The sequence below is a fragment of the Canis lupus genome, chromosome 12 (genome assembly GCF_048164855.1).
Source record: "Canis lupus baileyi chromosome 12, mCanLup2.hap1, whole genome shotgun sequence".
NCBI classification, from domain to species: domain Eukaryota; kingdom Metazoa; phylum Chordata; class Mammalia; order Carnivora; family Canidae; genus Canis; species Canis lupus.
The window spans coordinates 7,229,967-7,242,825 of record NC_132849.1 but is presented as its reverse complement, the minus strand read 5'-3'; the positions used below and the strand labels follow the sequence as shown (position 1 = coordinate 7,242,825).

Here is a 12,859-nt window from a genome sequence, read left to right as displayed (position 1 = left end):
GATTTATTTCTAGGTATCTTATGCTTTTGGGTGCAATTGTAAATGGGATTGACTCCTTACTTTCTCTTTCCTCAGTGTCATTGTTAGTGTATAGAAATTCCACTGACTTCTAGGCATAGATTTTGTATCCTGCCACACGGCCAATTTCCTGTATGAGTTCTAGCGATCTTGGGGTGGAGTCTTTGGGTTTTCTATTGAGATGATACCATGTCATCGGCGAAGAGGGAGAGTTTGATTTCTTTGCCAATTTGAAAACCTTTTATTTCTTTTTGTTGTCTGATTGCTGAGGCTAGGACTTCTAGTACTGATGAATAGCAGTGGTGAGAGTGGACATCCCTGTCTTGTTCCTGATCTTAGGGGAAAGGCTCTCAGTGCTTCCCCATTGAGAATAATATTTGCCCTGGGCTTTTCGTAGATGGCTTTTAAGATGTTGAGGAATGTTCTCTCTATCCCTGCACTCTGAAGAGTTTTGATGAGGAATGGATGCTGTATTTTATCAAATGCTTTCTCTGCATCTGTTGAGAGGATCATATGGTTCTTGCTTTTTCTCTTGCTGATATGATGAATCACATTGATTGTTTTACGAGTGTTGAACCAGCCTTGCATCCTGGGGATAAATCCTACTTGGTTATGGTGAATAATCTTCTTAATGTACTGTTGTATCCTATTGGCTAGTATCTTGTTGAGAATTTTTGCATCTGTGTTCATCAGGGATATTCTCTTTATTGGTGGGTCTTTGTCTGGTTTTGGAATTAAGGTGGTGCCGGCCTCATAGAATGAGATTGCAAGTATTCCATCTCTTTCTGTCTTCTATCTTTCCGAACAGCTTTAGTGTAATAGGTATGGTTTCTTCTTTAAACGTTTAATAGAATTCCCCACGGAAGCCATTCATAGATGGCTTTTATGATACTGAGGTATGTTCCGTTCAGCCCTATCCTGTGGAAAGTTTTAATCAAGAAAGGATGCTGTACTTTGTCAGAATCTTTTTCTGCATATATTGAGAAGATCATATGGTTCTTGTCCTTGCTTTTATTTATTGATTGTTTTAAAGATTTTATTTATTTATTCATGAGATAGGAAGAGACATAGGCAGAAGGAGAAGGAGGATCCCTGTGGGGATCCTGATGTGGGACTTGATCCCAGGACTCCAGGATCACGACCTGAGCCAAAGACAGATGCTCAGGTGCCTTTGTCCTTGCTTTTATTAATGTAGTGTCACATTGATTAATCCGTGGATGTTGAACCATCCTTGCAGTCCAGGAATAAATCGGACTTGGTTGTGGTGAATAATCCTTTTAATGTACTGTTGGATACTATTGCTAGCATCTTGGTGAGAATTTTGGCATCCAAGTTCATCAGGGATATTGGTGTATTATTTTCCTATTTGATGGGGGTATCAAGGTACGCTTGCCCCATAAAATGAGTTTGGAAATTTTCCTTCATTTCTATTTAAAACATCTTCAGAAGACTAGGTATAAATTTCTTTTAAATGTTTGTTAGAATTCCACTGGGAGGCCATCTGGGCCTTGACTCTGGTTTTTTGGGAGGTTTTTGATGACTACTTCAATTTCTTTGCTTGTTATGTGTTCAGGTTTTCTGTTTCTTCCTGTTTCAGTTTTGGCAGCTTCTAAGTTTCTCAGAATTCATCAGTTTCTTCCAGATTGCCTAATTTTTGGCATATAGTTGGTCTTAATGTGTTCTTATGATTGTATTTCTTTCGTGTTGGTTGTGATCTCTCCTCTTTCATTCATGATTTTATTTATTTGAGTTCTTTCTCTTTTCTTTTTTGATAAGTCTGACCAGGGGTTTATCGTTTTGGTTAATTCTTTGAAAGGACCAGCTCCTAGTTTTGTTGATTTTTTCCTAATGTTCTCTGGTTTCTTTTTCATTGATTCCTACTGTAATCTTTATTAATTCTCTTCTGTTGGGTGTAGGCTTTCTTTGCTTTTCTTTCTCCAGCTCTTTTAGGTGTAAGGTTAGGTTGTGTGTTTGAGACTTTTCTTGCTTCTTGACAAAGGCTTGTATTGCTATATCCTTCTGTCTTAGCACCACTTTTGCTGTATCCCAAAGGTTTGAACAGTTGTGTCTTCATTTTCATTGTTTCTATGAGTTTTAAAAAGTCTTCTTTAATTTCCTGGTTGACCCATTCGTTCCCTAGTAGGATGCTTTTCAACCTCCAAGTGTCTGACTTCTTTCCCAGTTTTCTCTTGTGACTTAGTTTAAGTTTAAAAGCATTGTGGTCTGAAAATATGCAGGGAATAATCTGTCTTTTGATAACAGTTGAGACCTAATTTGTGATGCAGTATGTGATCTATTCTGGAGAATATTCTCTGTGCATTCAAGAAGGATGTGGATTCTGTTGCCGTAGGATGGAATGCTCTGAAAATCTATGAAGTCCATCTGGTTCAGTGTGTCAAAGTCCTTATTTTATTGTTGATCTTCTACTTAGATTATCTTTCCATTACTGTGAGTGGGGTTTTGAAGTCCTCTATTATGACTGTATTATTATGAATGTTTCTTTAATTTCGTTATTGTTTTCTATATTTGGCTGCTTCCAAGTTAGGAGCATGAATATTTATAATTGTTAGATCTTGTTGGATAGACCCTTCAGTTATGATATAGTGTCCCTCTTATCCCTATCACTACAGTCTTTGGTTTAAAATCTAATTGGTCTGATATGAGGATTGCTATCCCAGTTTTCTTTTGATGTCCATTGGCATGATAAATGGTTCTCCACTCCATCACTTTTATTTTTATTTATTTATTTTTATTTTTTTATTTTTTTTTCCCACTCCATCACTTTTAATCTGGAGATGCCTTTGGGTCTAAAATGAGTCTCTTGTAGATGGCATATGGATAGGTCTTGCTTTTTTATCTAATTTAATACCCTGTGTCTTTTGATTGTAGCATTTCACCCACTTACATTCAGACTAACTATTGAAAGATATAAATTTAGTGCCCTTGTACTACCTGTAAAGTCCCTGTTTCTGTAGATTGTCTCTGTTTCTTTCTGGACTATGTTACTTTTGGACTCTCTCTTCACTTGCAGGATCCCCTTTAATATTTCTTTTAGGGCTGGTTTAGTGATCATAAAGTCTTTTAGTTTCTATTTGTCCTGGAAGCTCTTTTATCTCTTCTATTCTGAATGACAGCCTTGCTGGATAATGTATTCTTGGCTGCATATTTTTCCCATTTAGCACCCTGAATATATCACGCCAGCCCTTTCTGGCCTGCCAGGTCTCTGTGGATAGGTCTACTGTCAGCCTTATGTTTCTGCCATGGTATGTTAAAGATGTCTTGTCCCAAGCTGCTTTCAGGATTTTCTCTTTGTCTCTGAAATTTCTAAAGTTCACTATTATATGTCAAGGTGTTGAGTTGATTTTATTGGTTTTTAGAGAGGATTCTCTGTGCTTCCTAGACATGAATTCCTATCTCCTTCCCCAGATTAGGGAAGTTCTCAGCTATTATTTGGCCAAATATACCTTCTGTCCCTCTTTCTCTCTTTTTCTTTTTCCTTAGGACCCAATTATTTTAATGTTTTGCTTAATGGGTATCACTTACCTTGAATTCTCCACTTATGATCGAGTATTTCTTTATCTTTTTCTTAGTTTATTTTTCATTATTTTGTCTTGTATATCACTGATTCTTTCTGCTGCCTCTTTTAGCATTAGAGCCTCCATTTTTTACTGCATCTCAGTAATAGCCTTTTTTATTTCAACGTGATCAGATTTTAGTTCTTTTATTTCTCCAGAAAGAGATTCTCTAATGTCTTCTAACGCTTTTTACTGATTCAGCTAGTGTCTTACATTTGTTACTCTGAATTGTAGTTCTGACATCTTACTTATATTCATCTTAATTAAATTTCTGGAAGTTAGTACTGCCTCTTGTTTTGTTTTTTGGGGTGAGTTCTTCAGTCTTGTCATTCTGTCCAGAAGAAAATAGGGGAAGGAGATAACAAAATACAAAAATAGCAATGACCCCAGAAAGGTATACATGAAACAAATTGGAAGAGATCAGAAACCAGAAAAGAAAGAAGAAACAAGAGAATGTAATCCAACAGGTGAACAGAATAGAGTGATACACTAGATCATGGGTGTATTTTGGTCTGTTTTTTTTTTATTATTATTTATTTATGATAGGCACACAGTGAGAGAGAGAGGCAGAGACACAGGCAGAGAGAGAAGCAGGCTCCATGCACCGGGAGCCCGACGTGGGATTCGATCCTGGGTCTCCAGGATCGCGCCCTGGGCCAAAGGCAGGAGCTAAACCGCTGCGCCACCCAGAGATCCCTGGTCTGTTTGTTAGAAGAAAGTAGATCCCAAAATTGTAAAGAAAGAAAAAGGTATATATGTATATCTATCTCTCTCTATATATATACTCTTGTATATATCTATATACAAGATGTAAAATTGAATGAAATGAATGAATGAAAGTCAAAAATGAAAAACATATTTAAAAAGTAAATGTAAAAATGGAAATTAGGGATCCCTGGGTGGTGCAGCGGTTTAGTGCCTGCCTTTGGCCCAGGGCACGATCCTGGAGACCCAGGATCGAATCCCACGTCGGGCTCCCGGTGCATGGAGCCTGCTTCTCCCTCTGCCTGTGTCTCTGCCTCTCTCTCTCTCTGTGTGACTGTCAAAAATAAATAAAAATTAAAAAAAAAAAGGAAATTTAAAAGGACTTAAAAAAAGTTGATGAAGTAAGAAATTAGTTCAAAAGGAAAAAATAACTTAAAACTGAATGTCTAAAGAATCATGAGAAGGAAATCCATTAATTCCATATATTGTTTTCCCCTAGTGCTGGAGTTTTGCCGTTTTGTGATCGGCACAAAACTGTGATCAGTGTAGTTGGTATTAGCCAAATGTTTCTGCTGGTCTTCTCCAGGGTGGGGGTGGGGGGACAGGTGTTTTGTGCTGATTTTTAGGTGTCATTGCTCAGGTGGAATTGCATGCCCCTTACCAGGAGGCCAAGCTCAGTGTAAGAGGCTCCAGATTGCTCTATGTGGCTTTTGTTCCTTGAAGTCTTTGTGTACTACTTTCAGAGATAGAAATGAAAATGACAATGGTGTTGCCCTAATCTCTAGCCCTGGAGATGAAAGTTTGTACCCCCTACTCCTCAGTGAGCCCTCACAGAAAAGTAATCACTCTGGTCTCCCTGGTTTCCCTCCACACTCTGTGTTCACGTAGTCTGTACACCAAGCATTTTTATCTCAGGCAGGAGACCCCATTTTGAGTCTCCAAACTTTATAGACTCCTTTTTCACCTTCCAGGAGCCAGCTTATGGAGGCTCCCCTCCCTAGATTCTATCTTCCCATGTATCAATCACCTCAGACTCACTTCTCTGTACCTGCTACCTCTTAAAAAATGGTCACTTTTCTGTTTGTAGAATTGCAGCAATTCTTTCCTTAGATCTCTAGTTGAGTTCACAGGTGTTGAAAATGATTTGATACCTGTCTACCTGAATTCCTGGACCAGATGAAACTAGAGTTCCCTAGTCCTCCACCATCTTCCTTGAAAACTGACATTATTTCTTTAAATAAGTTTTCTCCCTCCTTTTCTCTCATTTCTCCTTCTGGGACTCCTATAATACATCTGTTAGTGTGTTTGATGTTGTCTCAAAGGTCCCTTTAAGGTATCTTCATTTAAAAATTTTTTTTTTTTTTTTTTGTTCTTTGTGCTGCTCTATTTAGGTGAATTCCTCTGCTTTGTCTTCAGGTTCACAGATATTTTCTTTTGCTTCCTCTTGTCTGCTATTGAACTCCTCTGTTGTTGGTTTTTTAAATACTTTTTTTTTTTTTTGCTTTTCAGTTCAGTTAATGTGTTCTTTAGCTGTTTGAATTCTGTTTGGAACTCATATTTTTGGTCTCTGTGTTGAAGTTCTCATGTAGTTCATCTGTTTTTCTCCTGAATTAGATAAACATCTTTATGACCATTACTTTGAACTCTTTTATCAGGTAAATTATTTAACTCAGTTTCTTTGAAGTTTTTTCCCCAGGAGTTTATTTGTTCTTTCATTTGGAACATATTCCTATGTTCCCTCATTGTGCTTATCTCTCTGTATTGATTTCTATGCATAAAATGATAGTCCTGGAGTGCCTGGGTGGCTGAGTCAGTTAAGTGTCTGACTGTAGCTTAGGTTATGATCTCAGAGTCCTGAGATAGAGCCCCATGTCAGGCACCATATTCAGTGGGGAGTCTGCTTGTCCCTCTGCCCCTCCCCTCACCTGTGTGTGTTCTCTTCGAAATAAATAAAATCTTAAAAAAAAAAAAAAAGAATGCAAATATATACAGTTCTGTTGGACTGCAAGCAGAAACCCCACTTCCCTGAGAGCCAGGCAATTTTAAGGTATTAGCTGGGCAGCAGTGACAAAATTCGGGTTTTAGACAAGTATGTAAGCACCTTTTTGGGAGATTTCAGTGAGCTATAGCCGGGAGGCAGAGAGTGCAAAGATGGTACCATCCAGGCTATGTTCCCTGAGAGCACCTTTGTAGCCTCTAGATCGAGCAAAGGTAAAGACCACCCCAAGGCTGTAGTTCCAGGACTAGTAAGAAGGTCTTTTCAGATGTTTCAGTCTCTTGTCTGTTCACTGCTCTGGGGGTGGCAGCATCCCATGTCATTGTTATAGACCTGTGGGACCCCAGAACATAAATCCCCCTAGCCATCAGGCCAGGCAGCCACAGGAAATCCCTTGGGTGGCAGTCACAAAAACCAGTGCACCAGACATGTATAAGAGCTCCCCTGTAGAGGTGTTGGCACTCTGGAGTCACAGAGCGAGAGTGTGAACATAGTGCCTGTCTTCCTAGGTCTCAGGAAAGCTTTATAGTTAGTCAGCCTTAGAGGTGTGTCTGATAAGCTATCCCTCAGGACATAGATATGATAAACTAATAGACCTCTTTCATAGAAAGATTGAGCCCTTGGGCTTGCTGCCTCTTGCCGTGCCCTGGGGGTGGTAGCTGTTTAAGAACTCTCTCTTCATTAGTTAGGAGTCCTCTAAATCCGTGGCTGTAAACCCTGCCAGTCACCAGAGCTAGACAATGTAGAGATGTATCCGGGTAATAGCTGCAAAAATCATGGCCTGCCGGAGAAGGATATGATCTTCTTTTTGGAAGGATTTGTGAATTGGATGAGACTAAGGAAAAGTGCAAAGATTGCATCTACCATATTCTGTTCCCTGAGATCAACTCTGTAGGCCCCTGTAAGTGTGCCAAACCAGAAGCCTGCCTCTCTGGCCAAGTTCATGGACAGGCAAAGAGGCTTTCTCAGAATGACTGGGGGCATGTTTCTGTCTGTTGGCTGTTCAGTGCCCTGAGGGTGGTAGTCTGGCAAGAACAGAATCTCCTATTACTGTCCCATGGGACCCAGCAACACAAGCCCTCCTAGCCTCCAGAGCCAGTCACTCAAGGAGTATCCTCTGGGTAGCACTTGTAGAAACCAGGTCACCAGGAGTAAAAACTAGGGCATGAAATGTGTGTAGAAGCTCCCTTCTGGGAGATATTGGTGTTCTAGAGTATGCAAAGGGATAACGTGAAGATGACATCCACTGAAGAAAGAAAAAGAAGCTGGGGGAGAAAAAGAAAAAGAAAAAAAAACAACAACGAGATAATGCCTGCTTGTTTTAGCAAGGCAGAAAGAGTGCAAGAAGATGGTGCCCACCAGCCTTCATCCCTGGAGAGTACCCCAGCAGGCCCCTGCCCCTCACACAATACTCTACAGTTAAGAAGTGAGTCTTTTTCATAGAAAGGCTGAGCACTTTTCAGAGAGCTGCTGCTTTTCTGGGCCCTGGGGCCGGTGAGTCTGTATGCAGGTCCTTTTAGAGTCGTTCTTCAGTTTACCACAGCCTTATGGGTCTTGCAGATGCCATTGCCCATGGTCTTTAAAGCCAGGTGTTTGGGGGACTCCTCTCAGGTGCTGGTCTTTTTTTTTTTTTAAGGTTTATTTATTTATTTGAGAGAGAGAGGAGAGCGTGAACGCTCATGTATGTGAGCAGAAGGTGTGAGAGAGGAGCAGACTTCCTGCTGAGCAGGTAGCCCAATTCAAGGCTGTATCTCATCGCCCTGAAATCACAACCTGAGCTGAAATTGGGAGTTGGCCACTCAACCAATTGAGACACTCAGGCACTCCACTCTCAGGTGCTGGTCTTAAGAGTTGGATGCCCAATGTGAGGTGTGAACCCTTCACTCCCTCCTGACTGTGGTTCAGATCACTGGGGGTGGGGTTTATTGTGAGATTGTGTCTCAGCCTTTCCTGCCTTCTGCAATGTGGCTTCCCTCTCTTTTGCCTATGGTGAAGAAGTCCTTCGGCCAGTTTTTAAGTTTTAGGTTTTTTTCCCTACCCTGCAACACAGTTTTTAAGTTCTTTTCAGAGGAAATTGTTCCATATGTAGCTGTAGATTGGTGTATCTTGGGAGGAAGTAAGTTTGGGATCTTCCTATGTTCCAGTATTTTTAAAACGTTATTTAATTCTTAATTACTTTTATTTGTTTACTTTTAATTAGAGTATAGTTGGACACACAATGTTACATTAGTTTCAGGTGTAGAATATAGTGATTCAACTCTATATGTTGTGCTCTCTATATGCTCATTACAAACGCAGCTGCCATCTGGCAGAAGCCTCTATCTCCCATTTCTCTTCATCCATTTTGCCCATCCCCTCAGCACCACCCCTACACTGCCATCTTGAACTGGAATCTCAGTTATCTGAATTTTCTTACCTAGGAATGGGGACAATACCTAGTACATGAGATTGTGATAAGTATCAAACGAGACAATTTTTGTAAAGTATTTGCTGTGCTCTTCCTTGATTTAGCAAGTGCTTAATAAAAATAACTTGTTCATTTTTTTAATGTTCTATACAGTTATATATACACACACACACACACAGACGCATACATACACACTTACACACTGTCTGGTTTCTTTTTTAAAGGTCATGAGTTCATGAGTTTTTGTTAAAGTATGTTTGGGATCTTCCTTTTCCCCCAGAAAGGGTTGTTCTCGGAAATTGGGTTATTTTTTCCCAAAGGAGAGAAAAAAGAGCAGAAGCTCCATGTGGATTTTTCGGATATTTTCTGCTCTTATGCATTGTTAAATGTACTCTATGCAACATCATTTCAGTTCTTAGCGGGGCTGCTCCTTTATTGAAACAATTTAATCTAGTCCTCTCTTGATTTTTTTTCCTTTAGCACCCCTGGCACACTTAAATGGTTACAGTTAAGCAGCCAGGTGCATATAACCTCCAAGTGTTGCTGTTTGTGGTTATGTTGCATTAGTAATGCCTCTTTCCTAGAATGGAGGAGAGCCAGGCAATGTAGAGGCCAAATCCCAGGTTGACTTTCTTATCTGTCAAGTGGATCCTGTGACATGGAGAGGCTGTTTTAGAGCTTCAAATATAACGATGACTAAAGCTGTTCAAAAAGTCATTTTGGAAGGAAAAAAAAGTCATTTGGAAGTCAGCACATGTTTACATCTGGAAGTTCCTAGCAAAGGATACAGCTGTGTGTTCTTTAGTTGAAGTGTTAAAAGATAGGTTGTGTGTGCTGAGATGGCTGCTTTTCAGATTTGCCATATTTTTTGTTTCTAGGGATTCGTCTACGCTCTTATCAACTGGAGGGAGTCAACTGGCTCGCCCGGTGCTTCCATTGTCAGAATGGCTGTATCCTGGGGGATGAGATGGGCCTGGGTAAGACATGCCAGGTATGTTACTGTGGAGTGACCACTGTTCACGTCCATTGAAATACCTCTTCACAACTCATTACTATCTCCAGCTGCTAGCTACTAGTATGGGTTTTTATCCTAGGAGGTGAAATGCCTGAACCTTTGTTATAAGATCATGGCCTTGGAATTGACTTTTCTAGGTATTGGGATGGTTTTGAACTGTGTCACTTGACATAGGATTGCAATTAATGGGCAGGGTTTTTCTCTATGTAAATATACCTGTCCCCTGGGATCAAATGGACTCTGCCCTCCTTAGCAGTACTTCTGTTTAAATAACTGGATCACTTCTAATATTTATCTCCCTTCTTCAGTAGTTGGTAGGACTACTTCCCATTTCTCTGGCATGCTAGTAAATAAGTGCAGAGGAAGAATCCTGTCTTCTAAAATGCCTCGGCCATCTGGTGGGAGGACCCAGTCTAGAGACCTAGAGGATCAGATGTGGCTTCCTTGGGCATTGATAAGCAGGTGATGTGTTTAGATTGATTATTCTGGTAGGATGATCACCAACACAACCCTGTGTTGACAGATGTCAGTGGTAGGGTTGGATTAAAGTCTAGACACAGACATCTCTTGGGCTAGTCACACAAGGTTTACTCATTTATAGGATACTAAAGGAAGTCAGTACAGTCCAGATATACAGTAGAGGTCACTTGATCAGAAACCATGGACTTAAAAGTTTATACATACCAAAAAGGTTTTACCAGAAACACCTAGAATGAGTGAAGGTGTAATTGGTTCCTTTAGAAGGTCAACTGCCCCTTGTAAGTCTGACCTCACATACATAAAGATCTAGTTGGAGCAGTTCTGCACAAAGTTCTACACATTCTGTCTGACTACATGTTGGAGACTACTACTTTATCTAAACCAGATATAACTCATTGATCTTGGGGTTATTCAGAATACAAAATGACTTCTGAGTATGGTATCCTCAAGGGCCTCATTTGTCACCTTTAGGTTTCTCAGGCAAATAAATCTGGTTCTAGTACATTGCTAACATGAGAGCTATGGAGCTAGAACAAAGGTAAGGTTACTGGATGTCTCTGGGAGCCAAGCTATGAGACTACGTGGATCGTGTACATAGCCCTCCCTGCCGTCTCCTTTGCTTTGCACATGGGAATCCCTCGGACTTCGTTTGGAGCCAGCAAATTCCACTTGTCCTTTACCTTTCTCCAGAGTGTTCATATAGCTCTACTTTAAGTGTCCTCTAAAAATAATATACCACCAAATTCTTGTTACTAAAATTTTGTTTAGAATTTTTACATCTGTCTTCATGAAAAATATTTGTAGTTCCTTTTCTTAAAATGTCTTTGGTTTTGGTGTTGTGGTAAAGATAGACTCATAGAATGAATTGAGAAGTTTTGTCCTCTTGGTTTTCTAAAAGAATTTGTGTAGAATTGGCATTGTTTCTTCTATAAATGTTTAGTAGAATTCACTAGTGAATCCAAAATAATTTTGTAGATACATCTGGTTTATGGTTAACAAAAGATAAATTTTCTCCCAATAGTATCCTCGGCAAAAGCTAAACAGAATGATTTTATTCCAGGAAGTACTTATTGGGTGATTGCTCTGGTACAACCTGGGCTGAGAAGCAATGGATAGTTAAAAAAGGAGTTTTTTTTTTAAAAAGGAAATTATTTCCATTATAAAATAAATGTAATCTCAGTTAAAAAGTAACTGTCACCCTACAGCCACAACACTCTACCATTAAGTATGAATAGCAGTGTTTTAAAAGGTAGTTTGTATTTTTTAATCCCACATTGTCATTGTGATTATCTATTTTATATTCTTCAGTCATCTTCTGCTAATATTCCATTAAGAGAATTCATCATTAATTTAAATATTCTATAGAAGAAAAATGGCCGGTGTCCCCTCATTTTGTGCTATATTAACCTTGTGTGAACATCTTTGGATATATAGCTTTTTCAGGATTTTGGATTGTAGTTTTAGGATAGATTTTCTCAGAATGGTTCAGCATTTGGGGATGGGGGCTCCTCAAACATTTTTTTATAAAGTGCTATTTTTCTCTGTATATCACAGCAACCTCTTAAAAAAACTCCTAGTTGAAAATATGTATAGCCATGTCCTAAAATATGCCTGTTTGGCTTTATAAAGATTTTTGTTTTCTATGCCTACTTAAGTTTACGAGGTATTATTTATTGTTTGTTTTCCTCATAGAATGTGTGCTCCATGAGAGCTAGGAGTTTTGTCTGTTTTATTCACTGTTATATACTTGAACTTGGAATAGTGCTTAACAAATAGAAGGCGCTCTATAAATGCAGGCAGAAGGAAGGAAAACATTAGGGAAATGGGGGAGGAAGTTAGGAAGGAGAACATCTTCCCTCAGGAGAAAGTGGCAAGCAGCAGAGGCCACCACGTGGGAGTCACATCTTGGACATTCTTGCCTCATGTTTTCAGAGTATTCTTGATTTTGTGCATTATTTGCATTGTTTTTATTTATTTCTGTATCTTTCCTGATTTTTTCCTTTTGCATTACAGGGTTCAATTACATAAATACTGAGCACCACTGTTTGTTAACTATTGATGTAATTGAGTACCATAAATTCCTTTGGCAATTATATATTTAGGCTTATATGATTTCATGTTAGAAATGGAGGACTCTCTCTATGTGTGGAAGATTGTACATTATTTTTTTATACACTAAATCTTCTGTATGAGTTTGTGTTCCCTTCAAGGTCATGGGAACTTTGTGGTTGTTTCGCATGTTGAAATGTGATAAAAACTGCCTTCTTTTTGTGTGTTCCAGACTATTGCTCTCTTCATTTACTTGGCAGGAAGATTAAATGATGAAGGACCATTTCTGATTCTTTGCCCCTTGTCTGTTTTGAGCAATTGGACAGAAGAGATGGAGAGGTACAGAGCAAATGTTGCTGAAATTTTGTTTTTTACATTGATTAAGATTTTTTTTCTGGGTAGTATGTGAAATATACTACCAGCATATTGTCCCAACTAGTGATTTTATTTCTTCCAGAAAACTCAGACCTGAGACATTGTAGGTAGAGAAAAAAATCTGATGGTGGGGAGGGTTCAGTGGATGTTTTTGTTACTGTTTGGCAATTTGAAGATCAGTACTCAGTAAATTTTGCTGAACTAAAGGAGAAACCATCTTTTTCACAGTGACTTGGGAA

The 12,859-nt window shown here is 39.2% G+C and overlaps 1 protein-coding gene across 8 annotated transcripts in view; it reads left to right on the top strand.

The window, feature by feature from the left end:
* Nucleotides 1-12,859, top strand: part of CHD1L (chromodomain helicase DNA binding protein 1 like) — an 82,496-nt gene that overhangs the window by 12,020 nt on the left and 57,617 nt on the right. For 6 of the 8 annotated variants that reach the window (XR_012004090.1, XM_072769489.1, XM_072769486.1 and 3 more), the window contains exons 2-3: nt 9,580-9,692; nt 12,478-12,584. Coding sequence is in view for 7 of the 8 variants with exons in the window: in XM_072769489.1 (XP_072625590.1) it covers nt 9,580-9,692; nt 12,478-12,584 (220 nt within the window). In the remaining variant the exon portion in view is untranslated. The remainder of the gene's footprint in view (nt 1-9,579; nt 9,693-12,477; nt 12,585-12,859) is intronic. The other 2 variants (XM_072769490.1, XM_072769488.1) reach the window with 1 other exon arrangement.